Source organism: Pleurodeles waltl, chromosome 12 (assembly GCF_031143425.1).
Source record: "Pleurodeles waltl isolate 20211129_DDA chromosome 12, aPleWal1.hap1.20221129, whole genome shotgun sequence".
NCBI lineage: Eukaryota > Metazoa > Chordata > Amphibia > Caudata > Salamandridae > Pleurodeles > Pleurodeles waltl.
Genome location: NC_090451.1, coordinates 661,962,953 through 661,988,372, shown reverse-complemented (window position 1 = coordinate 661,988,372; position 25,420 = coordinate 661,962,953). Strand labels below are relative to the sequence as shown.

General features: G+C 47.5%; 1 protein-coding gene across 1 annotated transcript; it reads right to left on the bottom strand.

The window, feature by feature from the left end:
• Positions 1-33: 33 nt before the first annotated feature.
• Positions 34-23,599, bottom strand: EFNA1 (ephrin A1). Its single transcript, XM_069218413.1, has 5 exons — positions 23,220-23,599; positions 7,089-7,384; positions 5,642-5,707; positions 4,757-4,807; positions 34-2,981 (listed from the first exon to the last, which is right to left on the bottom strand). The coding sequence occupies exons 1-5, from the start codon at positions 23,309-23,311 to the stop codon at positions 2,857-2,859; spliced, it is 630 nt and encodes a 209-aa protein (XP_069074514.1). The 5' UTR covers positions 23,312-23,599; the 3' UTR covers positions 34-2,856.
• Between the last annotated feature and the right edge of the window lie 1,821 nt (positions 23,600-25,420).

Sequence of the window (25,420 nt, the reverse complement as noted above, 5' to 3'; positions counted from 1 at the left end):
ACAGGAACATTGAATCATGGGGACGCCAACAGATTTCAGTTTGTTTTTTATTCAAGTACATTCACTATAAAAACAACTTCCAGTTTTATAAAAGTCTTGACACGGCGAGAGCAGCTTATTTCCTATACATATGTACATTTTCTATGTAGTGATTGAAAGCCAGACGAACTCTGTAGTTAACACGGTGGGCGACTTAGGCTGAATTGCCCGTGTAGAAAGAGGTGTGAGACCAGACTCTGCACCTCATCTGAAATAACAAAATGAACATGGAGAGAGAAAAGGGACTATGCGACTATTTCCAAAAGCTGAAAACTGTTTCCCTTTAAGGTAAGAAATGTTTGTGATTGGTGTGTTCGAACGATTCAACAAAACTAATGAACCAGAATGTTAAGAAAAAAACATTTCAATTCCATATTGTATTAGTTAATACATTTGTTAAAATCATTTTAAAATAACCCAATTAAGTCTAAAAAGTGCCTTTTACCCATATTCTCTCGATATTTAGTGTTTTTCTCATCCAGGTTTCGGTGCAATACAGCATTTTCTTTTGCAACAGAAACTTCCTATTTTTTTCCGTGAATTACATGGACAGTTTGCTATCTTCACAGTAGAGAAGCTAAATCTCACTCAGTAGAGGCCCATGTAGAAGAGGAAACTTAAAATCTCGATGTAAAATCCTGATTAATATATCATTAAAAAAAGACCATTAGAAATTTCATCATTAAATAGGAGATCTGAGAAGGTGGAAGATGTTAAGAAAAAAATATCTAGAAGAAACCCATTAATGGACCGTATGTTCTTATTCAGCAATTAGTACTTGCTGCAAGTCTGAGATGATCATTGTCTCCCTACTCCAGTTATGAAGGTCCCCAGCAGCTCCTATAGTTTTGTCAGCTGTGTGAGTCAGAATTCCATTCTCTTTTTTTGTGACTTTCGAAATAAAAGGCAGATAATTATTATGTTCCATAACCAAAGTCTTAAAATAATTATTTTGGCAACAGTGACATTTTCAAACGTTTGTCTTTTTTGTACTGATGGAGGTGCAAGGATGGCCTTAAAGACATTTGATTATGTAAGACACTACGGGGGTTATTCCAACTTTGGAGGAAGTGGTAATCCGTCCCAAAAGTGACGGTAAAGTGACGGATATACCACCAGCCGTATTACGAGTCCATTATATCCTATGGAACTCGTAATACGGCTGGTGGTAAATCCGTCACATTTGGGACGGATTACCACCTCCTCCAAAGTTGGAATAACCCCCTACATATTTTGGGGTTTCACACTATGATTGTTTTTCGCAAATTCAACACATATATTGCATTCCTATGTCTACCTGGAGAAAATGATTTCTTGTTGCATAATATTTAAGTTCACATGTATATCTGCAACTCTACAACTCCTGGAATGAGTCATTATGTATGGGATGAGGGTGGTGTATGGTTCAGCCCGCACAAAAATATTTTTTTGTGTCTGCTTAAAAGCAGTGTGTCTACAATGGTGCCGATCATGTGGAAGGACTGAGTTGCATGGTGCGTATGGTTCCCTAAAGCTGAAAATACAAACGATGTAATTTTTCCTTAAAAAAAAAAAAAATCCCAAATCTATTTTACTGAAAAGTCAACGCACAGATACGCAGCTTCTGTGTTAAAAGAATTTTGATTTTTTTTAACATTCTGACCAACAGAAAACTGTACCAAGTCATGACTGAGACGAGATGACGTGGTGTTTCAAACTTTGCTGATTATTAATTGTGAAATAATCAAATTCGGTTCTGAGAGGTGGCTGGTGTGGGAACAGGATTTCCGGCCTGCAATTTTGTCCTAGCTACTTGATCGTTCAAGGTGACCTCTGTGACAGTACCAACAGACTATATTTGTTTATCTGCCTCTAACATTTCTTACTTTACCACATTTCCATATTTTATGATTCTTTTTGATTGACTTTTTCTAATTCGTTGATCACAATACTCGATATCTAGGGTCAACCAAAACGTCCTCATGCAGAAGTAGAGCCCTTGCCCCTGGACAATAGTCACGAATGGCATACATCTCTATAAATAACTCTTATAATTGGCTTTCCTATGTACACTGTACAGAGTTCAGTCCTTCTCAGTTTTTTTGTTCTAGCTGCCTGTGGCGTTCCGATGACCAGCATCGGCCACAGAATGGCTGTATAGAGAATACTGCTACATATGATTTTCCTTCTGCAGTACGACCTGCTGCAGTTTCCAGTTGTTCATTCCCGTGGCGCCCAGTGTGCACTCCGCACGGTGAGCTACATGCACATGAGTTCGAGTGTCTTCATTTACTTCTCCTTAGAGAACGTAGGCAGATTTGGCATTAGGAGATGCTCACTACTTCCGACAAGAGGTGGCTAATGTTTGATGGTGGCGCCAAAACTACCTGTAGTGCGAGTCTTCCGGTTCCTGAAAACAGGTGGCTTCAAAGTGCACATTTTCTTGTTCCCTTCCCTTTGGCGACGTAAAGTCCACGTGCCTCACAGACATGTTAGTGCACGTTCTGAGCATTTCTGTATTTGGATGTCTTGATTTTTGGTCACAACGCTCATTTTTTGATCACTTTAGCATTAATACTGATAACCACTTAAGGCCGTCACATTTTTGTCACAACTTGTGCGTGTGGGGTCTTGGGTGTTTTCAGTAACCCCCCGGTAATAGGCAGAGACAGACATGGATGCCCTCACACAGGTGTGTACATTGTACAGACTGGCATCCCTTGTGCATACAATCTGTCCTTGTATCGCAGAGCAGGCGATTGTCTTTTTTGCTGGTCAACCCTGTTAGACTTCAGCAAGCTTCACAAAATCTTTATCCTTTGGCACGGTCAAGACGTGTCAGCACCCAACTGCCACTAGCAGGGGAAGCAGTAAGGACAGTACGTAGAAAGCGGAGATCCTTGGGCCCGAGCTGTTTCCAGCCACACTTCTCAAAACCCCAGGAATGTCGCCAGCTGGTTGGTCTGGTGATGAAAGAAAAAACAGAAAGAGACAAAAGATTAATCTTTGGATACTTCTGTGCTTAAAACAAACTAAAATTACACAAATTTATGGTTAAAGGGGGTAGTGGTAACCTGGCTACAAAAATGAAAGTTGGACCCCAACTGTCCTCTTCTTTTAAGTGAATCGGGTGTGCTACTTTGATGCAGGTGCTGTCTGTGATTGGTGCCTTGCTATAAAGGGTCAGATCAGAACTGCAGAGCATGAGAAACGAAGCCTACGGCTTAGAACAGATCACACATTAGAGGCTTGGAGCACATTCCCACTCTATGAGGGCTAACTATCACGGCATGGTTCCCACCTTCCAAAGTCTGGAGTAGCACCGTCCTGATTGTAGTCAAGCATACTAGTCCAATGTCATGACTATGAGTAGCTGAGTTTCTACAATGTGGGTACTTGTGGCTAGTGTGTGATGAACGATTAGGATGTTGGTATTTGGATGTGTGTGCGAGAAACCCAGCAAGTTAGGCAGCTATACATGTTGTTTATAGTATATCATATTGCTCTATGGAGTGTTTTTGGACAATATATTACATACTGTCTTGAACTGGGATTTTTCTATGTATTGTAATATGATTATATTAGCCAGGTTTACAAAAACATTTGGGGGAAATATTGATTATTTATCTTTCTACATGGATTTTGAAGTTGTATCCAAAGAAGTTATAACCATTTCTTAAAAAAAAAAAAAAAAAAAACAACGTTAGGAGCATTGGTGGTTTTGTGTTTTTGCAGCACTGTCCTGGTGCAGTGAGAAACTATCATCCAAGTTTTGGAATAGAGCCATCTCATAAATCAAGAGGCTTTGACTTTAAGAGTCTGCAGCTTCCAAACCTTATGAGTTTTGGTTTCCTGAGTTTGAGGTAGGCCGCACCCACAAAAGCTCTGGTTGTCAGAGGATGGAGTGGCTTCCACCAAAGGGAGCTCTAGCTTCGAGGGTTTGGAGCAGGATCCAAATAACCTTGAGGTACTTTCTCTTCTACAGCTTGGAGCATATCCATTGTAGCTGTCAGGAGGAGCTACGACTTTCAGAATATGGGGTAATGCCAACCCATGAGACCCCTATTGTCCAGGTTACAGAAGCTCTAGCTTCCAGAAGTTCGAGAAATATCGAAATAACACTGAGGTGCTCTTGCTTCCAAAGTTTGGAGCAAGATCATCCTAGATGTCAAGAGGTGCTATGATTTTCAGAGAGTGGGTGGTGTGATTGCTGGCACTAGCAGCTCTAGCTTCCAGATTTTGGAGCAGCTCCAACCAACAGGAACTTTAACTTTCTGGTTTTGGAGAGGGTTTCACCCACAGGAGCAGGCTTCCAATGTTTGGAGCAGGTCGATTCTGGCTGTGGGGAGGAGCTATGACTTTCAAAGTCTGCAGTGATACCACACGTACGAGCTCAAGCTTCCAGGTTTTGAAGTGGTTCCCAATCACCAGAGCTAAAGCTTCTGGGGTTTGGTGATCTATCCAAATAAGACTAAGGAGCTCCCTTTTTCAAGGTTTAGAGCCGGTTCTAAGAAGTTGTGACTTCCAAGGAGTGCAGTGAGACCCACCCAGGCGGTTATTAACCCTATCTTGCTTTGTGAGTCGCAGGCCCTTCCCCTAAACATTATTTTTTTCACAGATGCCACTATTGTTCATTGGGTCCTTATAGCACAAATAGTTCCTGCTTTGATCAGCATACAAAACATAAGTGTTCCTTTGTTCTACAGTCTGTGCTGCAGAGTGTGAGGGTTATGCATACCTGACTGCATTCTTGCCCTGGGAGTATGAGCATTTACAACAGGTGCTTGAGCTGTAAGAAAACAAGAGAGAAAGAAAACATTAGAGTAATCATGACCTGATTCTTGGAATGAGCAGTGCAAACAATTGAACAGGCATAATATTTCCAATCATGGTGTTCTTGCACAAAGAAAGCGGCATTGGCGTAATCTGTGTTGAAAAATACTCTAAAGCCATCTCATCCCTCTTTACAAACCAAGACCCAGAGAGATTACAGGTGTTGGGCTCTTTGGGATGAGTGAGGTGGTATAGAAAGGGAGGTCGACATCATGAGGGACTGTAATGCAGAGGAAATTCGAAAGAGTAAAAGAGAAGCTGAGGTAAATTGGCCTGGGTGAGGGGACAAAAGTAATACAAGAGAGAGTAGATTTTTGACCATCTGGGAGAGCCTGGGGGTGACACGAGTGAGTTTAAATAAAATGGAAGAGGTCAAGAAGAGTAAAAAAAGGATGTAAACACAGGATAAGGAACCCCAAGGTACCCCTCCTGGAGACAGGAGCACTATTGGGCTTAAACAGTACCCTAGGCTCCCTGTGGTTATGCAAGACGTGGGCTTGTGGGACGGATGACGGTGTCTGAGTGGTCATGGAGGGAGTGGCTGGGTTTGTGGGCTGCCGGTTTTAAGACTAGGATCTTTGGAAATATGTATGACTTGGGAAGCAAAGGTGCTTCCCTAGGCATAAATTGCAAATCGGAAATTCGTGCTTGTGCAGAAACCGTGCCTCTGCTTCTCGAAGTTGCACGTCTGCATGGGGGAAGAGGGTGAACGAAAGAAGCGATTTACTAAAATAGGTGTATTTTTTTTTCAGGAAAAACGTTTATGTGCTTGGGAAATAGTTGAACTTACTGGTTTTGCCAGCGACGGTCACCCTCAGCTTGAGGCAGTACTCCCCATGGTGGTGGATTGGCTTGGCTGTAAAAGAAAAAAAAACAAAGGAATCCTTGTTACCATCAAGATCTATAACATTCACAGACACTGTATTTTACAAATAATACCCAAATTAACCCAACATATATGTCAAACTAAACATAGAATTACTATGTCTCTCATCCCTACACAGTATCAAAATGGACTTTACAATTTCACTGAAGCAATCCAAACATTCTCACGCTACTAATAAAAACAATGCATATGCCCGTTACCCCTCCAATGAAGGTAACCGCACCAAGACACAGTATGCAGATCTCTGTTGTCTGTCCAATACAAAAAAATACATGCATCGCGTGCCACCTCCCTACCCATGAAGACAGTGCATATTTATCACACACTACCCTTAAAGGAAACATTGAAATAACCCTAGCAGTAAGAATGGGCGAGAAGTTTTGCTGAAAAGCGAAACTGGGGAAATGCAGCATTTTTTTTCTTTGTATTCAGTGTGAAATTAGGTGAAAACAACTGCCCAAAATGTTCTCTGCAGAGTAACGATGGAAATGAGAGGATTTCGAGCTCCACAGTCCTCCGCGGACTGTAAAATGTGTTCCAGACATGTGGGGTACCCACTACTTTTCTGTGTGCTGTTAACAGCTAATCAGAATGGTTCTATTAGGACTCGCTCTTTCAATCAGTCGGAAGAGGGACAGTGGTACCAAAGTAAAGAAAATCCATGCATCTACAGAAAATTATTGTTACACGCCTCCCCACAAGCTCATAGCCCTTGAATGAAGACAGTCTGCACGTCTATCCAACTAGGCGAAGTCATGTGTGACCTTTCCAGTAAACTGACTCCAAGCTTCTCACCCCAAGCACTGAAGAGCTTCAGTTTGATTCAGTCATACATCCTATGAACAACAGCTTCTCGGAAAGTTAAAAAGGGGCAGGTCCGGGCCCGCTGACAAAACGCAAAGGCTAGGGATTTAAAAAGGGCTGAATCAGGGCCCAGTGGGAGGCAACACAGTGTTCACTGAGCCTTGCTTCTGCTGAAGTCGTGCAACCAAGGAAAAAGCTGAAAACCCCCACAAAAAATAGAATACTCGTTAGAAGGTTTTTCTTCCTTGGCTCGTGTTTGTGGTGTGGTTTGTCTTTTTTTTCCTGTAGAGCCTCGAACAAGTGTTTCCATGGCTGCACCTCGTGACAGAGCCAGCCTACAGATGTGGCCCAAATCACTGTGCCAACTAGAAAGACAGCGAAGACCTACTGCACTCAGCTCAGGTAAGCGTCAGTTCTTTCAGCTTCGTCATACCCAAGTCCACTTCCAAACCTTTAAATGTAGTAGTGCCCCTCACTAAGAAAGTACTTTGTCAGCGCTACTGCCTCAAACACACACACTGTACACAGGGTAGGTGCTGGTACTCACAGATGTAGTAGTAGCTATGTCCCTCTTTGAACTCCTTGCCTAGGGTGAACGGAGTAAACCGCTGGAACTTCTCAGAGAACTTTTCTGGGCCATGGAGGGCAAAGGGCTTGTTGCACTCCCAGCGCAGCTGGTCGCTGGAGCGGGGCTTGCAGTTGGTGTACTCCTCGTGCTCCACCAGGTAGAGGGTGTAGCGCTCCACGGTGTGCGAGGCCACACCGCGGTCCTCGTAGTGTGGACAGATGATGTCCAGGTAGTCGTTGAGGCGCACCTCAACCGTGTACTCGTCCCAAAGGAACCTGGTCAAAGAAGAACAATGATGGCTTAGAAACAGAGGTCATTATATCATGGGAAGCTTTCATCACAGAACCACACACACAACATACCAAACATAAACAGCAAACAGACTAGCCTCCTCCCTGATGGTCACTAGTGTGGAACTAAGCGCTTAACAGGTTACCATACAATATGCCCTAGTGACGGAGTCGAGCAACTCACAGCATTTGTAACATTCCTTATCATTTATCTCAAAACTCTTTTGAGATGGTTTAATCATCAACCCCTCCAAGAAGTAGCATTTTTCAGACTCTGGCATCGAGTTTAGGGTTGGTGTTGTTGGTATGTTTGAAGAGGAACTGGGGTATTTTTAGCAAAGTTAACATGACAGTGGAAAAGAATCGCATTTTTATCCTGTAGCGCTTTCTCTCAAGCTTTATCCTGCAGTGAAGGTAAAAAAAAGGCAGGAAGTGTCGCTTTCTGAACACATGGATAAGATAGCTTGGCCGAGGTTGGCCTACGAGCAGTGCACAGTAGCTGTTGTCCCTCCTCTCTTTTTAACACACCACATTAGTCACACGTAAGCAGTGTTTTGTAACCCGAGTCTGCGATTGCATCAGAGGTAACGATTTTCTAGCTAGAGGGGGAGTCGGTGTCCACTGCACACATGCCTGAGCTGTGACTGGCAGCTGGTAATGAACCGGACCGTCCCAGCCCAACAGAACACATACCGTTCCCCCACGCCCAAGGGCAGCCTGACCAGCAGGCCGCACCTCCAATGGAGCCAGCCCTCAATCAGAGAAAGGCCAAGCTGCAGGCAGCCTAGCCTAAGGGGCAGTGAAGAGCAGGTACGGCCGGGCGAAGGCAGGCCTGTGTCATTCAAGTGCACATTTAAGGACAGAACTCTAGAAGCTTCCTGTTGGTGCATATGGAGTAACCTTTACAGGCAGCATTTGCACTCGCAAGTGTTTTCAGACAACCTGTGGGCTACATCATGTCACACTCGGCCTTAGACTTACAGCACTGAGAATATTGGGACTTGTAGGCATATACTTGGAACGGTGAAATAAACGACAAGCCCCAGGATGCTTAGAGTTGGTGACTGACGCACTGTGGCTTCGGATGGACAGCCACATAACATCAAGCCAGCTAACAGCTCTGGAGTCTATCTGATGGCTACAACCCATCTTAGTAACGCCTGGTCGCTTAGCTTAAGTATTTAAATATTTCATGTACTCAGTGGGGAGCGTAGACTGTAAAAACAGCGTTTGCCAAAATATCGACCTTTCATATAAATTCAGCACCAAAAAAATCATAAAAAATAAACCCGTACATGATTCTGAAATCCAGCAGTACCCGGTATCCTCATACTGTAGGACGTGGTTAATTACTTGTGCTAGCGCAATCTGTGCATGTTTAGAGTCAAGTGTTTTCAGTGAAACGAGGCAGCTAGAAACGTGTGTACGAATTCACCTATGCAAGATCAAGATGATAGGAGTCCCCGTTATGAGAAAACCACTATGTATAAGCAGATACGCAACAATAATCGTATAGTCGTGCAGAATACCAGCTGATTAACACGTCATAATTATATAATGAATGACAACGACAAGGACATGAGATAATTCAGGAAGAGAATAGAGATGCGTGCAGAAGCTCCCTGCTTAATAAAAAAATAACAACAACATGAAAAATGAAATGTCCCATAATCTAGTGAATGAGATATATGAAGGTGGGGTGTATGTATGGGAGTCCGAGGAGCAGGGCCATTGGTGCAGAGAGGCATCTAAAAGTAAACCGCACCTTTCAGTCACGGAGTTGAATAATGGACAGTGGATAACACAGCAGCAGAGGGGATCAGCTTGTGGTAAATCCATGCGCTTGTACATTTTCTGCAGCTTTTTCCACCTTTCTGGGTCTTCACTTCGCAGGCGGGAATGTAGACTTCCTAAAAGTGGACATCACAGCCAGCGTTGCATCCCTGGGCTGCACTGTCAAATGCAGAACTACAGGCTTTGCTTTGATAAGGGAAACTTTAGTTCCCTGGCCCCAGTAGTGGTGCCAGGCCCTTGACAACGTACACTCCCCTTTTGAGTTAAATAGTCCAGTTGGTGTCCCCTTTACGGTCCCCTGGGGCGTGGTAACGTCCCCCAGTTCTTGTTAACCCCAGACTGCCCGTCTCCAGGCCACGCTGTTCCCGCCTGTAGGTCAACAGGCCATGAAATCCCAGCCCCTAATTAAGAACCCTACCCTCCAAATGACAGCTCCCCCATCGACACCCCCCTCCCTCCTTGAAAGATGAGAAGGTGGCCGAGGATTTGACTCAAGTCTAAAAGGCTTCAGTGAATTCTTCCTAATTGGGGCGAATATCTTGGCGAGGTGTGTGGAAACAGAAACACCGGCTCACAGGCCCTTGTCAAAAGGGGAGGGGAGTTTGCGCTGGGTGAAAAGAAAGGGTTTCAGAAGGGGCAATGTTGGTTCGCTCGAGGTGAATGGAAATGAAGCATAATCTCATCGGGGTTTGGAGCAAAAATCGATGCTAAACACAGCAAAACAAGGGCAGCAGGTGTGGGGCCGAGAGGTAGTTTGGGATTTGGCTTACAGACAAGCTAGAAGTAGGGAGAATGCTTTAGAGAGGATGCCATGGCGAGAGGGGCTGGGACATGGAAAACACATTTGGCTGAAGATCCAAATCATGGATAACTTTTGAAAAAAGGTTTAGGAGCGCTTTAGGATGGACGTCTAAGAAAAGAGCAGTGCTAAAAGGTGAAGCCCTGTCAAAGGGAGAAAGGAAAAGGGCAAAGACCCGCGCAGTAGAAGGTGGGACCTGGTGGGAGGTGAAGCCTCCTGAGAAAAGAGTCTGGGAGCCTCAGGTCAAGAGAGCCCTGGAGGTAGAGTCTGGGAGCCTCAGTCTTGTGTCTGAGGAACAGTTTAGCATAAACACCTAGGATGGGGTGAATGTTCTGGAGAGAAACCCTTGGATATGGATAGCACGTTATGGACAAGGCTTTGGATAGCGAGAAGGTCTAGTTTAGGAAGGGAGGGACCAAGCTTTATGGATAAGACTCAGAATTGAGGCAGCTCGGTTCCCGAGGAGGCTTTGGAAATGAAGTGAGAGATAAGGAGACTTTGATGGAAAAGTCCAGGGCAGGATGAACACTTTTTGACATTTCTTAGGCCTGAAGCCTTAATTAGCAAGACTGATGACATCATACTGAGTGAAGTCTCAAACTCTGACATCCATGACAAGAGGCACCAGTAAAATGGTATTAAAACAATCAAAATAATTGTGAAGTAAGTAAAATAACAACACGGACTTTAAGAAATGTGGACTCCTGGCTTACAGATGTGGTGGAGCAGCATTCCTACATGTGCGAACTGAAAGAGCCAGTCAGGGCACTCTTCCTTTGGTAGGACTGCTTTCTGGTGGCTCTAAAGGTCACTGGCGCTGTGCTACACACATCAGTGCTAGGAAAAAAAGTCACATTTAGGAAGGCTGTCCTTTTCAGCAGGTGACATTTAGTCTGTTTTGAAAGCTCAACCCAAACTCAAAATGTGTGATTCTCACTCCCAATGAGTGAGAGTTGAGGTCTCTCATAAAGAACGCCTCTGATATGGAAAATGCCCCTGGAGAAAGAATAGGACAGGAAGAACGAAATATGAGAGCGCACGGAATTGAGAGAACTCTTTTGGGTGAAAGCACCAAGGGCTATAGAAAATTTGCACATTATCCCACCATGCATCAGCCCGACAGAGCCGGGGTAGGGCAGGCAGACCCGGCCGCGGGAGAAAAGAAAACACCTTTTGTTGTTTCTTTCTTAATATCTGGGAGTTAATCCTGCCCCATGCAACTGCCAGATACCCTGTTTAAAGGTACTAATCCGGCACTTATCAGCAGACAAGCACAGACTGTACTCCAAATGTGCCTTTTACTGTTGACATTAGAACAACTTCTGGGCAGACCCAGAGGGAGGGGCACTGAACTGCCATTCTGGCAAGGTAGGAATGTTTCTCGGGAAGGTAACTCAGTCGATAGATGCAAACAGTGCTGCAGTGATTTGCGTGCATGTAACGTACAAGGTAAAGTTCCGGTACATGTGGGGCTGACTCATTCTGCCATCTCCCACATGCGGTAAAATACACCATGTGGGACTCTGTCCGCCATCTTGGGCAGGGCTCCGAAGAAGCGGCCCTGGTAATCTGTGCTGAGAAGGAACCAAGAAGGCTAATGGCTCCCCCAGATGGGAGACACATGATCTGCCGGGGTCACTGCTCGGGGTCGATTGCCTCTAAAGATAGGCATTTATGGTATTTACTAACAATAAAGACCCCACAGGGGATTCATTCTCTATTAGGCTTTGGGGACCCCGTTGTTTCTGCGAGCACCCGCCCGTCACAGAGGGTAATTACTCGGATTCTGTGGGAGTGCTGTAAACACAGGGACTCGATGGATGAGCGGGAAATGTCCATTAGGGCTGGGAAATGTCATACTTGGCGTCGGTGCTCGACTTCCTGGGCATAGCAGCAGACAACTTTTCTTTAAAATTAGGCGAAAGGACGCAGCTTTGGCGGCGGCTGGCACTGTGGTGGTCATCTCGCCATCTAGAGCTCCTAGAAACAAGCAACCCTGCTGGTTAGGTGGTGTTTATTTTAGAACAAAATTCAACTACTTGCAGTTCTTTTCCTTGAGGAGGTCCAGTACTGTGTAAAGACATAATTGGTGACTTTAACAGGAGGGGGTCTTGTTCTGTGAACGAAAGGAGAGGGGCAGGATACTGCCACTGAGCAATCAGTATAGATGTTCACCTTTTGAAGGATGGTGTACTCACAGCGATAAAGCTATATTTGTTTATGTCCTTTTCTAATGCATGGCGTTTTGCAGTGCCTGCGAACAGCACAGCAGCAGCGGCAGGCAAGCTGCAGAGTTAGTCAGTGGCACAGTAGGCTTGCTGCACTACATCCGCGACAGAATGCATGTCGCTGAGCTGCACTGGGTACCGGGTAGAGTGACCAACAGCACATGGTGATGGCTATGGCCGTGGTAGGCATCTCACTAATGGTGAGTAGCACAGCCGTGGCAGCCATCTCAGGGACAGTGAACAGCACAGCCTTGGAGCCATTTCATGGGTGGTGAACAGCACAGATGCGGTAGGCATCCCAAGGAAGGTGAGCACCACTGCAGCGTGTGGGCCATGGGGCGGACCGCCAGCACAGTAAAGCTGTAGCGAGCAGGGCGAACAGCACAGCTGCATCATGTAAGCCCAAACTCTGTTTCTGTAATCTTGGCCATCTGTGCCCAGGCTGGTAACCTTGCAGCTCTGCCAGCAGAGCGGCGCACAAAACGGCAACACGCAAACCCTGCCCGCAGAGGAAGTGCTGAGCAAATATTTGTGCCAGGCCGGCTCACCTTGTGCGGTTAATCATTCACCATGGCGCAGTTAGTTGTGTGCGCTCTCGGGTAAGGCCTGTCCTTTCTGTACCCCTTGCAGGAAACTGGTGCGGAGGCCGGCCTGGTCAACCCCTGGCCCCACTAAAGCCAAGTGCAGCGGCCCTGGCTATCCACAGCCTGCACAACTAGGATGTGACGTGGACGTTTCCTGTTTGACGTCACTTGGAGTTGGTTTCAAGTCATGCTTACCCGGGCAAAAGGCAGCCCACTGAGAATTACCAATCCGAGGTCTACTGTATAGGGCAGTTTGGCCTTTGAAGATGGATAGAGTGATTTACAACTTAAAATGGCGCCTAATGTAAAGAGAATCCGATTTCTCGCACAAAACCTGACAGTTAATTGTTATTTAGAGCTGACATTAACAAAGCGCTACCAAAACTAACCAAAGGGTATTACCAGCCCACCCCAATCCCAAAACGGACCCCATAACAATGGCTAAGATGCACTGATGTCCCAAAACATGGCCAAAGCAGCACAGGTCTTACGCGTTCTTCTTAAAACAAGTGACTGACTCCCAAATAAATGCAAAAAGAACAGTTGATGGATGGAATGTAGACCAAATCAAACATTCACACCCAGTCCCAGATCTGGGTTTAATCCATCAGTTTTTTGCTCACCATGCCATTCCAGTTTGGACCCATGCAAATCAGTCTTGACCCTGTTTCCCATGGGAACAGTCCAGCCCAAACTGCCACGCCAGGTCCTCCCTGGACCAGAAACAAGCATCCTGGGACCGGTTTCGGGGTATCACCTCTCTTCAGCCAGGGTAGCTTGAATCTGGTGGCATAGTGAGCACAGGACCCACGTCTGGGCATACCCTTCCCACTTGGGGTGACAAATGCAAAACCTCCTAAACAAGGCCTAAATCAGAAGTGATCCCTAAAGACCGACTAACCATGCTGAAAGCAGGACAAGCCCTCAAATCCTACATCAAGCAACACTGAGCATCAAACACTGCCCAAAGCAGAAATGACAGTCAAAGACACTAAAGCAGTACAGACCCCAAAACTGTCCATAAAGCAAAACTGGCAACAATCACTGCCAACAGCAAACGTGAGTCCCAAGGATACTAAACTGAGGCAGTACTCAGCCACTTAACCCTGACTTACACCACACTGTCTCCCCAACTATACATGACCAAAGCTCTTCAGACCCCCAAACACCCCATCACTGAGCCCTAAACCTTGCCTCATGCCGCTGTGTCCCTAAACCATGACCAGAATCTGTAGTGATAACCTAAACTCACTAAAAGCAGACCAGCATCAAATTTGAAACATGACCAAAAAATAGCAGCCTTCCCAAAACTACCTCGAACATCACTGCTGTTCATTCTAAGATGACTAGAGCACCCTTGACCACTGAATATCTTCCGACAGCAAAATGACTCCCCTGTCAGAGGTGACTGGTGCGACCGCCAAACCTGAGCGGGGAAAGCAAGGGGCCCGCTTTAAACTGTCTGAGCAGCACTGCAAGTCAATCACGACATGAGCAACGCAGCTTTTCACCCCTAAATCACACCCAAAGCAGTAACACAACCCCAGAACCCTCGTTCAAAGCAGCAGTACCACTCCACGCCCATCTACCCACCAAAACTGCACTTATTCGGAGCTACTTGTAGCATTTTTTTATTAGTCCATGGCAACGTGAAGCATATATTTTAACTTAAAAAAAAAAAAAAAAAAAAACAGGATTGGGGTAGATCCAACACACAAAGTGCTGTTTAAGTTAAACAAACAAACAAAAAAATCAGACAGGACTTGCTGAATGTTCCTCAAGTAACATGGGCCCACTCGGTAATTCGGATTTACCCCGCCCCTCCATGAAGCATCTTAACTCCCCTACCTACGGTATGCTCAAATGGGAACCGAAGGCCGCTGTGGCTAGAAAGCCTGCGGCCCCCAGATCACCCTCCCCAAAAGGTGCTGACTCCGACTTCTCGGCTTCTCTTCCCGTTTTTAATTAGATTCCTGGCGACGGGGAAGAAGTGGGCGGCTAGCCCTTTGATCTGAGGCAGCTTAATTAACTTTACTTTTTTAATTAGGTGGACTTTGGTGCAGGGCTCACACTCAACCTTTTGGAGCCAGAGCTGCATTTTTGGGGAGTAGGGGACTTAAACCAACCATGTGAAGTTTTCTTACGCGAGAAAAAGGCCCCGGGGAACCCGGGATTAGCCCTTACCATGTAGCAACGTTATATGAAAGTACAGGGGTCACATTCTTCTCACAGGAAGATAAAAACAGGGAAACGTATGGGTAAAGTTCATTTTGAGAAGCTGGGGGATATCTAAGAAAAGCGTATGTTGACAGTGGGGCGCGTCATGTTATGGAAGCCGCAGGTCACCAGCATGCTGGGATGACTTGCCTTGCTTCCAGCTGCGCAGAAGTCAGCGGTGCAGCGACACCGGGGCCCACGGAACTCCAATTAATGATGCGATCTGTCATTCCGGTGGGCCAGTGCCACCTCTGCTATGTCAGTGCGTGCTTCCCCCACTCACAGGACAGGCCGCCTCCGCCCTCAGTGACACGCCAGCCTGTGACGAGCGACCGAGGTCACTGCGACAAGATGCTTATGTTTGCTGGCTGAGCCTTGAATATCCCGCAGCTCCGGAGCTCCTGGTCTGCGTCCAGCACAGATGTCTGCTGTCCACCCTGGCTTTCCGAGGCCTGCCATTCTGACAGATGAGTCTAAACTGTCACTCATTCACAGCCTGGCTCCTGTGCGGGGAGCTTTATAAGTGATCTCTGGAGGATAACAAAGGCCTGGGTAATGATTTTACATTTGAACCCCGTGTAGGGAGGGAACAGACTGAAGTTTTTCCCCGTCCAGGAGCGGAATGTGAGATGGTGAGGGTGGCCCCAGGCACAAACCTGTCCAGCACTTCACTCAGGACACGCACTGACCACCCTTCATTAATTACGTGTGGTCAGAGCCCCGGCGGCGCCTGGGACCAGAGATTAAAGGTGACCTCTAACACACCCCGAGAGAGGGTCCGATGAATGCGGCTTTAGTTTGACTACAATAACGCGAAACTGCAGAATTACTGCTGCAAAGTCATGTATTGATTTTTGCATTCTATAATCATATTTAAAAAAAAAAAATCATTTTTGCGTAAAACAGAATAATGGGGGCGTTGTCCTCTGCTATAATCAACCTGGAGAAAGCATGCTGTAGTAATCACACATCCTGTGATGTTATCGGTAGTGAGACCGATTGAACTGTGATGTCATTAGCGGCCGCCATTCAGTATGACGAACTCCGCTGTGCGACATTATTAGCTCTGGTGTCAACACCAATGACGCAGAATGTGTTGTGGCGTCATCAGCAGTGAGACGTTTAAACACCTATTGGAATCTGCGCTCTATGATGTCGGCAGTAAGACAGTGGGACCGGTGACTTCTGTTCCCATTAAAACGCGTCTTCTGATTTCTTTTTTTTTAATTCCGTATCAAAATTGATATTAGAGATAACTTGGATACATAGGATCTTCCACATGTACTGAAGAGCAATTGTTACAGGCAAGTAACCTTTCCTTTTTATTGTGGTCTTCCACCTTGGAATGCGCGACGGAAATGCACTTACATAATATGTAGCGGAGAACTAATGTTACAGGTAAACTTTTTTTTTTTTTTTTACTAATTCCCTGACATCCGCCCATGGTGCAGTTCGCCTGTCTTGGCAGTACCCTTTGCACAACATTGAGTTATAAAAAATAAACATAAAGATTTGTGTCTGGGTTATGTAAACCCTGATAATAACCAACAGGCGGGCTAGTACAGGGAACAAGATAACAACTTGGGGGTTGTATGTGTGGAGTTAGGCAGAGGTTGCTTCTCAAAGATGAGGTTTTTGCTACTAGGATTATTGCCGTGTTGTGCTCGTTAAGTTTCACTAGACTCGACTTATAAAGCACTCCCAGGGCTGGCTTTCGGCTTTCAATCAGGGATACAAGCCAGAAAATAAAAGCAGAATCCTTGGCTAGATAAGTGAACTGATCACGCATGGCCTTGGAAACTTGAGGTCTCTGGCTGGGCTGCCTCACGGAGCCTAGAGACACAGAGACCACAGATTAAGAAGCCAGCATTTAATTCATGCACCCTACACGCTATAGGAAAGGTGACACTGCTTGACACAAAGCACCAATTAATAACACCAGGTGGTGGTACACCATGCATAGTATACGGTGACCCCCTTGTCAAGGGTACCAGGGTATTTGCAGTCTTATCTGAGAAAGAAAACAGCTTCTTTTGAAAGTGGAGCAAGCTTCATCTAGTAGGGGTAGAACCATTCCAGATCTTGAGTGACTTTCCAGACAATGGTTGAGCTAAGCGCTTCTTGCCATCTGGGTTTTCCAGGAGCTATGATATGCTGGCTGTATACTTGTGCAAGTGTGCCAAACAAATATGGTAGCTCAGAGTATGTTATTTTGTTTCCCAGATGACCAGGCCATGCTCCGCAGAATGACCCTACCTAAAGTGCTACCCTTGTTTTGCAGCCCTTTGGTTCCTGTCAGGGCTCCAGCAAATATATAAGCTCAAACCGGTCTCTTCCAAGCTGTTGCTTAGCACCGTAATTACAGAGTGCTGCAAAATGCTCCTAAATATGGGTTTTCGTGGGTGGTGTTCGTGTCCGAGCAGGGCCAGCTGCAATGTTCCGAGGCAGCAGGATTCGTGCAGCTTCCCTTTGGGGGCGCTGTGCTGTTTGCTACTGCTTGAACTCTTGAGGGCTGAGTTGGGTTACTGGACAGAGGCCCTGACGTGTTAGCCTAAAAAGAAGCTTTGGGTGAACCGCTGCGGCCTGGGCTTGAGAAACTGTGAAGGGCTGTTTTTCAGGACGCCACTGCGAAGGTTGGGGGCAGTCTGTCCAAAATATCCTTTTCAGGACTGGCTCCAATCAGGGCTTGCTGTATTGTTTTCGTGTAAGATGTTTCCGTTATATAGATCCTGTCGGTAAGGCCAAATTGTAAATCTCTCCGCGCGTTTCCTTGATGCTGTCTGTATTTGTGACTTGAGGTTTTTAAACTGTCAGGATTTTACACGAAAGTAGTCTGTGATGTTAAAAGACACACCCCTATGTGTTCAGTGTGGGCAGGGGGGGCCTGTCGGTGTCTTTTGCGCCTCGCTTGAAAGACTCCTTGGTTGGTTAGGGCCTGCTCTTTTCCATTGTCCATGGCTTTTAGGAAACAGAAACAGCCCCAATCAGTTCCACTAGGTTAGAGAGTTGGCAGCCATGTGCCAAACACCTCACCCTGGCACAAACTCACAAGCAGGGGGGCGGCGCAGCTTGTTGAGGTTGGGACAGGGCTCGTTTTGCGGGTAGTTGACGTTTCCTTTATTTGGCTAACGTGGGCGCCAGGAACCAGCCCATCCAATCCCCCTCCCAGCCGCCCCGCCCCCTCTCTAAAACATAACATAACAGAAACACAGTGCAGGGGCAAGGAGAGGAGTCTTTTCATCAGCATTGTCTTGCTGTACAAAGCCTTGGCATGTTGCCCACCTCTCTTGAGGGGGCGTTCGGGAGGAAAAAGGTGGCCCTCTGAGGCAGGATAAGAGGGAGCCTTCCCTCCTCCAGCGTTCAGTCTTGCGAGAGGAAAGACAGCGGGGTCTGCTTCCTTCACATGCCCCGGTGAAGCTGTCACTTGGCTGGAGTACAGGAAAAAATAAGGGTTTGTGCCCTTGTGAACTCGAGCTCTGGGCTTGTTCAACAACAGCCCTGCAGCCCCCTCCGTTGCATGACCCCTTAGAGCCGCGACAAGCACAACAGGAAACCTTCAAAGGGCACAGAGCATCTGGCCTACACCGCAGCTAACACGCGGTGAAAGCGGCGCTCCGGCCCCCCGATGTACCAGGCACGGAACCTAGGTAAAGACAAATACTTTCATTTGTCGAGGAGCACACCACTCGGTCTAGCGCGGTAGCGCAGTATTTGAGGACATGAAACTCTTCATAAATACGCAAACAAAGAGAAGCAGTGTTAAATGTCAGTGGCATGCTCGTCTAGCATGGGACATGCCATGTTTCCGAGAGTTGAGTGGTAGAAAATAATTCATATCATAAACAAAAAAATCTTCTGGGTATGGTTTCTTTTTATTTTTTACAGGAAATGCCAGAGAACCAATATCATGAATGTAACTTTTTTTTTAGTTCGCGTGTTAGAGGCATAATTCTGAACACCCACTGTCAAATGCTTCCAGGAGAAGAGACGGAGGCCTTCCTACTTGAGGGGATAATATTGCACGTATCTCAGTAAAACTCCAAAGAACATTTGTAACCCTTGCCTGCGCTCACAGTCCCTGCTCCGGGGTTCTGGTCAGCCTCACCTTTCACTTTGAAGAGGCTGCGGCGAGTTAGAGGCTTTTACAGCCTCCCTCGTTTACTCTCTCTCCTTTGTTATATTTCCACTCTCATTTACGAGGCTGCTAGGTTAAGAGCTGGGGCGCAGTGCCAATAAAACCGCGGGTCTGTTTTCCAGCCTCTCCCGCCCGGCGCTCGGTGTCCGCCTGTCTCCGGAAGTGCGCCATCTAGCGCCTCGCACCGCTTGCTCCTTTGGAGAGGAAACGTGCCTGCTCCGGGTGGTACGAAATGCGAGGAAGACGATGCATCTCTACAACACCCCCGACCCCTGCCCCACATCATAACCCAGCTCCGTGAGGAGTGATCTGTCCCCTCTAGGCGGTAGGAATGACGTAGGGAGTCTTGAAATCTCCCTTGAAAAGAAAGTGTCTGGTACGTAGGTAAAGGCCGATCCTGCAGTGACAGTACCAGCTCGAAGAGGGGGGTGGTGATGCAAGAAGGCGGCCCTTAAGTAGATGCAGTGTACTCTGCACGCGCCCCCACCCTGTTGCGGGGGAAAGGGGTCTGACCCGAAGATGGCCAGCTGCAGATTTGGGTCCCTCACCAAGCACTGGGAGAGGGCCGTGTCTTCTGGAAACTTAAGTGATGAGTCGACACCGCTCCCCTTGCAGTTTGGAGGGAGTTATCACCTGGCACAGCGCAGTGTTTAAAGAGGCCCCGTTACGCCACAATGTGGAATTTATAGCGCTTAGGCAGCCCCAGGGCTCCAGCTGCTGGCACTTTAGTGTAAGGCCCTTGTCAACACCCAAAGGCAAGGCCTCTCGGACAGGGCGTCTCAAACACAGCCTGCATGAGTTCACTTATTCTTAATGTCAAGTGTTCCTTCCAGGAAAACAAACCTAAGCATGTGGACTTTGGATGGCAACAGTTGCAGTACAGAAGTTATTTTATTCCAGTTTACAATTTGTTTCTAGATGTTGATTTTCTGAAATGATTCTTTAGCTCAAGCTGTTTGTCACCGGGAAATAACAAAAAAGTCTATTAAAGTGGCCAGAGAACCGGAGTTAGGAATAAAACTATAATCTGTAGGATAGCACCCCATCCCCCTTTTCGGGTCTGAAGGCATATTAATGGGGGGGGGGGGGGGGGGGGGGGGGCACAAGAGACATTTGAGGCAGTGGAGAAGCAGCCGAACCCCCCCTGGCTTCAGATCACCCCGTCACGCTTTCTCAGTGACAAACAGCCCAGCAGCACCTACAGCCAGCGGGGCCTGTGGGGTACCTGGATCACCACCTTTCATTTCTACAGGATTAACACACATCAGGAGGAATCTCCCCCTTTTTGTTTGCCTTGACTGCTGATTTAATTATCAGGATCCTGGAGCGTGGGATGAAATGTTGGCACTCTCATTTTAAACCCTCCTTTTAACCCCCAGGAACTAAACTGCGCACAGGGCAGCTTAACAAGGAAGGGGGCGACAGGACACAGCTGGCACCTCTGCTCACAAACTTCTTAGGACTTCAGAAAGAGCTTAGCCCGCTTCCTCCATCTCACAGCCCTCGCCCAGTTTACCTTGCAGCTTAATAACGAGCTTCAAAAGAGTTTAACCCTTTGATAGCGGCGGGGCAATGTTTAATTCATGAGCCCGGCACAGTATAATTGAGGTCTAATTCTCCGCACTGCGCATGCTTTTGTCGCCGAAACGCACAGCTCTAATCCGCTTTCCCCAGCAGCTCTCAGCGCACTTTAGATCTGGAAAGATGGCGTGACATCAGCTGCTGAGCAGCCATTGGAGCCCAGGTCCCCCTAAAAGCGAGGTTCTTGGGGTGGAGGACACCAGCGGATTTCAAAGTTAAAGGACAGAAGCAATAAAAAACACTTAAAGCACAGGTGGAATAACATAACGAACTGTCTTCTTTTTTTGTGTGTTTCAGGCCTTAAAGTGCTTCAGAAGTTGCTGCAGTTCCAGGCACTCTTGAAATGTTTAACCAAAACTGAAAACATTGGCCATATTCGGTTCTAGCCGTAAAAGCTACCCCTATTAACTCCAGTTAGAGGTGAACTGCCCTTTGCCACTGCCAGGACGGTGCACCTGAATCTTTGGAAGGACCGAGTGCGACTGACACGGTCCCAGCCCAACCAGATCTTAATTAGGCTAACTGTGGAATGCATCATGAGTCCGTTATAGTCTGCAGGGTGCCTATCACAATCACACAGCCGCACTCCCGGGCGCTTAGTAACCCTGGGTGCCCCTTGATTTTGCACCCCTTGCCGCCATCTGCGTTAGCGTGTTACGGTGCAAATGTTATGTAGTGGTGGTGTGTTGTGATGTAGACGCGCGTAGGCCCCTAGGCACTGCCTCCGCACCCTATGCCCCACTGAGAGAGTTGTCATGTTTCCCATATCTGACCCTTTCCACCCTGCGGGCCCCTGGCCTGGCTCCAAGGCCCTGCAGCATACCTGAGCCAGCCTTGCGCAACCCGGGACTCGCTGCCTGAGTCAGGGATCACTCACACATAGCAGGCCCCGAGCCTTGCACAGACCTATCCCGCCCCTTACGCACCCTCCCACGCTACAACTCCTGCGCGCTGGCGGTGCAGCACGGGCGCACTGCAGAGACTTCCGGGAAGAGCCGTGGCACCACAGAGCGCTATGGTGTGCCCCATCTCCCGAGAGGGAGTGAAAAACAGACATAACACGGGGGTAACAGCCCCTCAGCGCTGACTGCGACCGGTGCCACTGCAAATTCTTTAATATTAATGGTACGGCGCTGGGGGCGAGGCCTCTAGAATAGCCCGCGTCAGACAGGTGACTGAAAGACCGGTAGAGGTGGGGCAGGATAAGTGCCTGTGTCAGACCTTTGACCTTCTGCACAGCCGCTTGCAGCCTTTCAGGCCCCCTGACGTCTATAGGTGTACTTCAAAACCTTCCTCTCCGGCAGTGGTAATGAGCCCCTGCCGAAAAGGCGCCCTCCACTTCCTTCGCCCCCCTGCTGCAGGCTCAGGAGAGCCCAACGCAAAGACTGACTGCTAAATACGTCTGCTTTGCACCACAAACCAGCATCACGATTCACAAAACGTGCACTCGCACTCTGTTGTTAGTCCGAGTGAGAGGCCAACGATCGAATGGGTAGGGAGACCACATTCCTAGCAGTGCGAGGGGCCGGCGCTGCTATGGAGCAAGACCCCAGTCTTCCAACAGACCCTTTTTACTGTCACACAACTTACCACACCTCAAATCCACCCAGGCACCTAGAGGCGACACACATGCAACAAGGGTTACCGTATAACTTGTTACACTACCAGTCGATGGGTTTCCTTTCAAAGGCCAAGTGAACCAAACCAATACTGCCAACCAGTGCTTTAAATGGAAAAATATAATTGCAGGTACTCTGTAATAGAGTACCTGCTTGTTTCTGAGAAGTGCCGGTACTCTCCAATTAAAAGTATTACGTTTTTCTTGAGATATGCCGGTACCTCTCCCTCTCAAAATAAAAAAGTGCCGGTACTCAGTACCGGAGAGTACCGGCCCATTTAAAGCACTGCTGCCAACCACAGAAGACCCTAAAGAATGAGCTGTCCCGGTAACCTGAGAGCTCACATGACAACGTATAAGTACACCAAAACAGTCTCTCCGTTAATGTCAGCCTTCCCCAAAACTCTGTGACCCTGGGCTAGTGAATGCCCTCTCCCTGCACAATCTGCAAGGCACAGTGGTTCCTGATGCAAGCCACCCGCGCCTCTGTCCAACCATGGATGAGATGGAGGACAGCGCTGAACACTGACTTGACTTTCCATCTGCGCCTGCACCAGATCTGCAGCTGAGAGACCGAGCGGAGGGGGTGGGTGGAGGACGGGTGTCCCACAAATACCCCCACGGGATGTATACAATCTCGAGCGTAAACGAGAGATCTCAGGGTTTCGAGGCGCTCTGAGCATTCATAAACACTTGCGAAAGATGCATTCTTGATAAAGAGTGCAATGCACAACAACACCTTAAACAAGAGGCACACTGAGGGAAGTGGTCATCCCTGCCCCTGGTAAGGCCTGCGCCCTCTGAGTGAGGCGGTCATCACAGCACCCCCTGCACAGAGGTGCCCAACCAGGCGGGTGAACTTACTTGGTGTTGGAGCTGTTCCAGAAGACGGTGTGCCTGTCTCCCTCCACCACCCAGGCACAGACCCAGAACAGAGCCAGCAGCAGGGGCTCCATCCCCGTGAGGGGCAGTGATCCTGGTCCTGGCACTCGGGTCAGCGGAGATCCAATCCCGGTACCCACTGGTCACAAGTCCGTGGAGAGCTGGCCTCAGAGTCCGCGGCTCCGGGGAAGGCTGCTGTCCAGTGGGAGATGAGTGCAGGGGTCCTCAGGTCCAGGAGGGGGCTCTACCTACTGAGTTTGCGTCCAGGGGGGAGATGCAGTCAGGGTCCGGGGAGAGGCGATGCTTGGAGCTGACTGTGCCCCGCTCGCTGTAATCCTCGCTTTGTAGAGACTTGTTTGCGCGCAGCGCTGGGCGGCCTCTAGGTTTTGTTGCAGTGCCGAGCTCCTCCCACGGGGAACGGCCGCTCCCCCTTTCACCCCTGAGTGATGGCCCCCGCCCATCACTCCATACCGCTCTCTCTTGTTGTGGATTGCAGCTCACGGGGACCTCTGACCTGCATCAGAGGCCGTGAACTCCCCCCAATCTGTAGCCCGGAACCGGTCCCAAGGCCCCTCTCCAGGTTTAGCGCGTTATACGATCTACCTGACACCTTCACCGCACGATTTTATTTTTTTTAGATTTCTTTCCTAGTAACTGGGCGTATTTGTTTGTTAACGTCATTCTTCCCAGGGGCACCGTCGGTGCGGTTTTGTTACCCTCTGTGCCTTATTTTCCTTTCACTGGGTCCTTGCCTTGTCTGTCTCTAAACATTTAACGAGAAAATTCTGATACTTCTCTGCTCCACTGCTATAACTTAATGGGATAATACCAGCACCCCTCAGCACGGCTGCTGTACATTTAATGGGATAACACCAGTACTTCTCAGTAGGACGTCAATACATTGACCAGGATAATACCAGTACTTCTAAGTAAGGCTGCTATACATTTTATGGGATAAATCCATTGTTTCTATACATGACTGCTATCCATTTAATTGGATACTACAACAATACTCAGTGCAGCTGCTATATATTTAATCTGATAATCCTAGTTCTCAGACAGGCTGCTGTATATTCAACCTGTCTGCAGCAGAGGGCTGCAGTGCGTTTAAGGCACGAGCCTCGGTGCTTCTCAGCAGCACTGCTGTACCTTTCATTGTGGGGCACAGTACTTCTGGGACGGTCTACAATTACTAGATATGATTGCATCATCTCTTTACACTAGGACCATTATACCTTTAATGGGATACTACCAGCACTCAGCCAACCTGCTATACATTCAACAGGTAGTGCATCTGGCTGGAGAGCACAAGTACTCCTCAGCAGCACTGCTATTTCTTTATTTGAGAAGCACAAGTACATCTCAGAAAGACTGCTATACATTAAATGACTGCAAATCAGCAGTTTACTGCTGGCTGTTGCACTTTGAATGGGAAGATATTAGTACTTCTCAGCCAACCTGCTGTACATGAAAAACACTCCTTAGCAGCATAGTGATATTAACACACTTCTATTTCTCCGTGACATACAGTGCCTTACACAGACGCCGAGGTCCATGTCTTGTCCTACTTCTGTCACTCGTGAAGGTCTGTTTCCTTCCCAGGGACAGGTCCGAGCCCAATGCTACCTCGATCCCTGGTAGAGGTACCTCCGTTCTTGAGAGAGGTCCACCCCTGATTCTCCCTCCATTCTTGTAAGAAGTCTACGCCCAGTGATGCCTTCAGTCTTGGCAGAGGTCCATGCTCCCGCTCCCTCAATCCTTGAAGCTCACTGTCGCCCAGCCACTTATGCAGGCTGGTTTTACCCTGCAGCCTCAGCTACAGCTTAATAAATATTATTCTGTGGGGAGCGTCTTCAACTTTGAAGAATGACAGCTTAGACATTTTGAGAGCCTGGCCTATCACGAGAATCCATGCTTTGTGACAACAACGGTTGATGTGTGTGTGCAGATATAGATATATATATATATATATTATTATAACACTAACCAAGGGTTACAGGGACGTTGTAGTTAGGAAATATAATTTTTTTTAAAACCAAAGGTTACAGGGATGTTATAGTTAGGCTCACATAATAAACACACAAAACCATAGAAATTCACGTTATAGTTAGTTATTTCAAGTAACTACAGCTTATGCCCAAAGGTAACTGTAACCCGCGCTCCCGCCATGCACATTTTTTAAA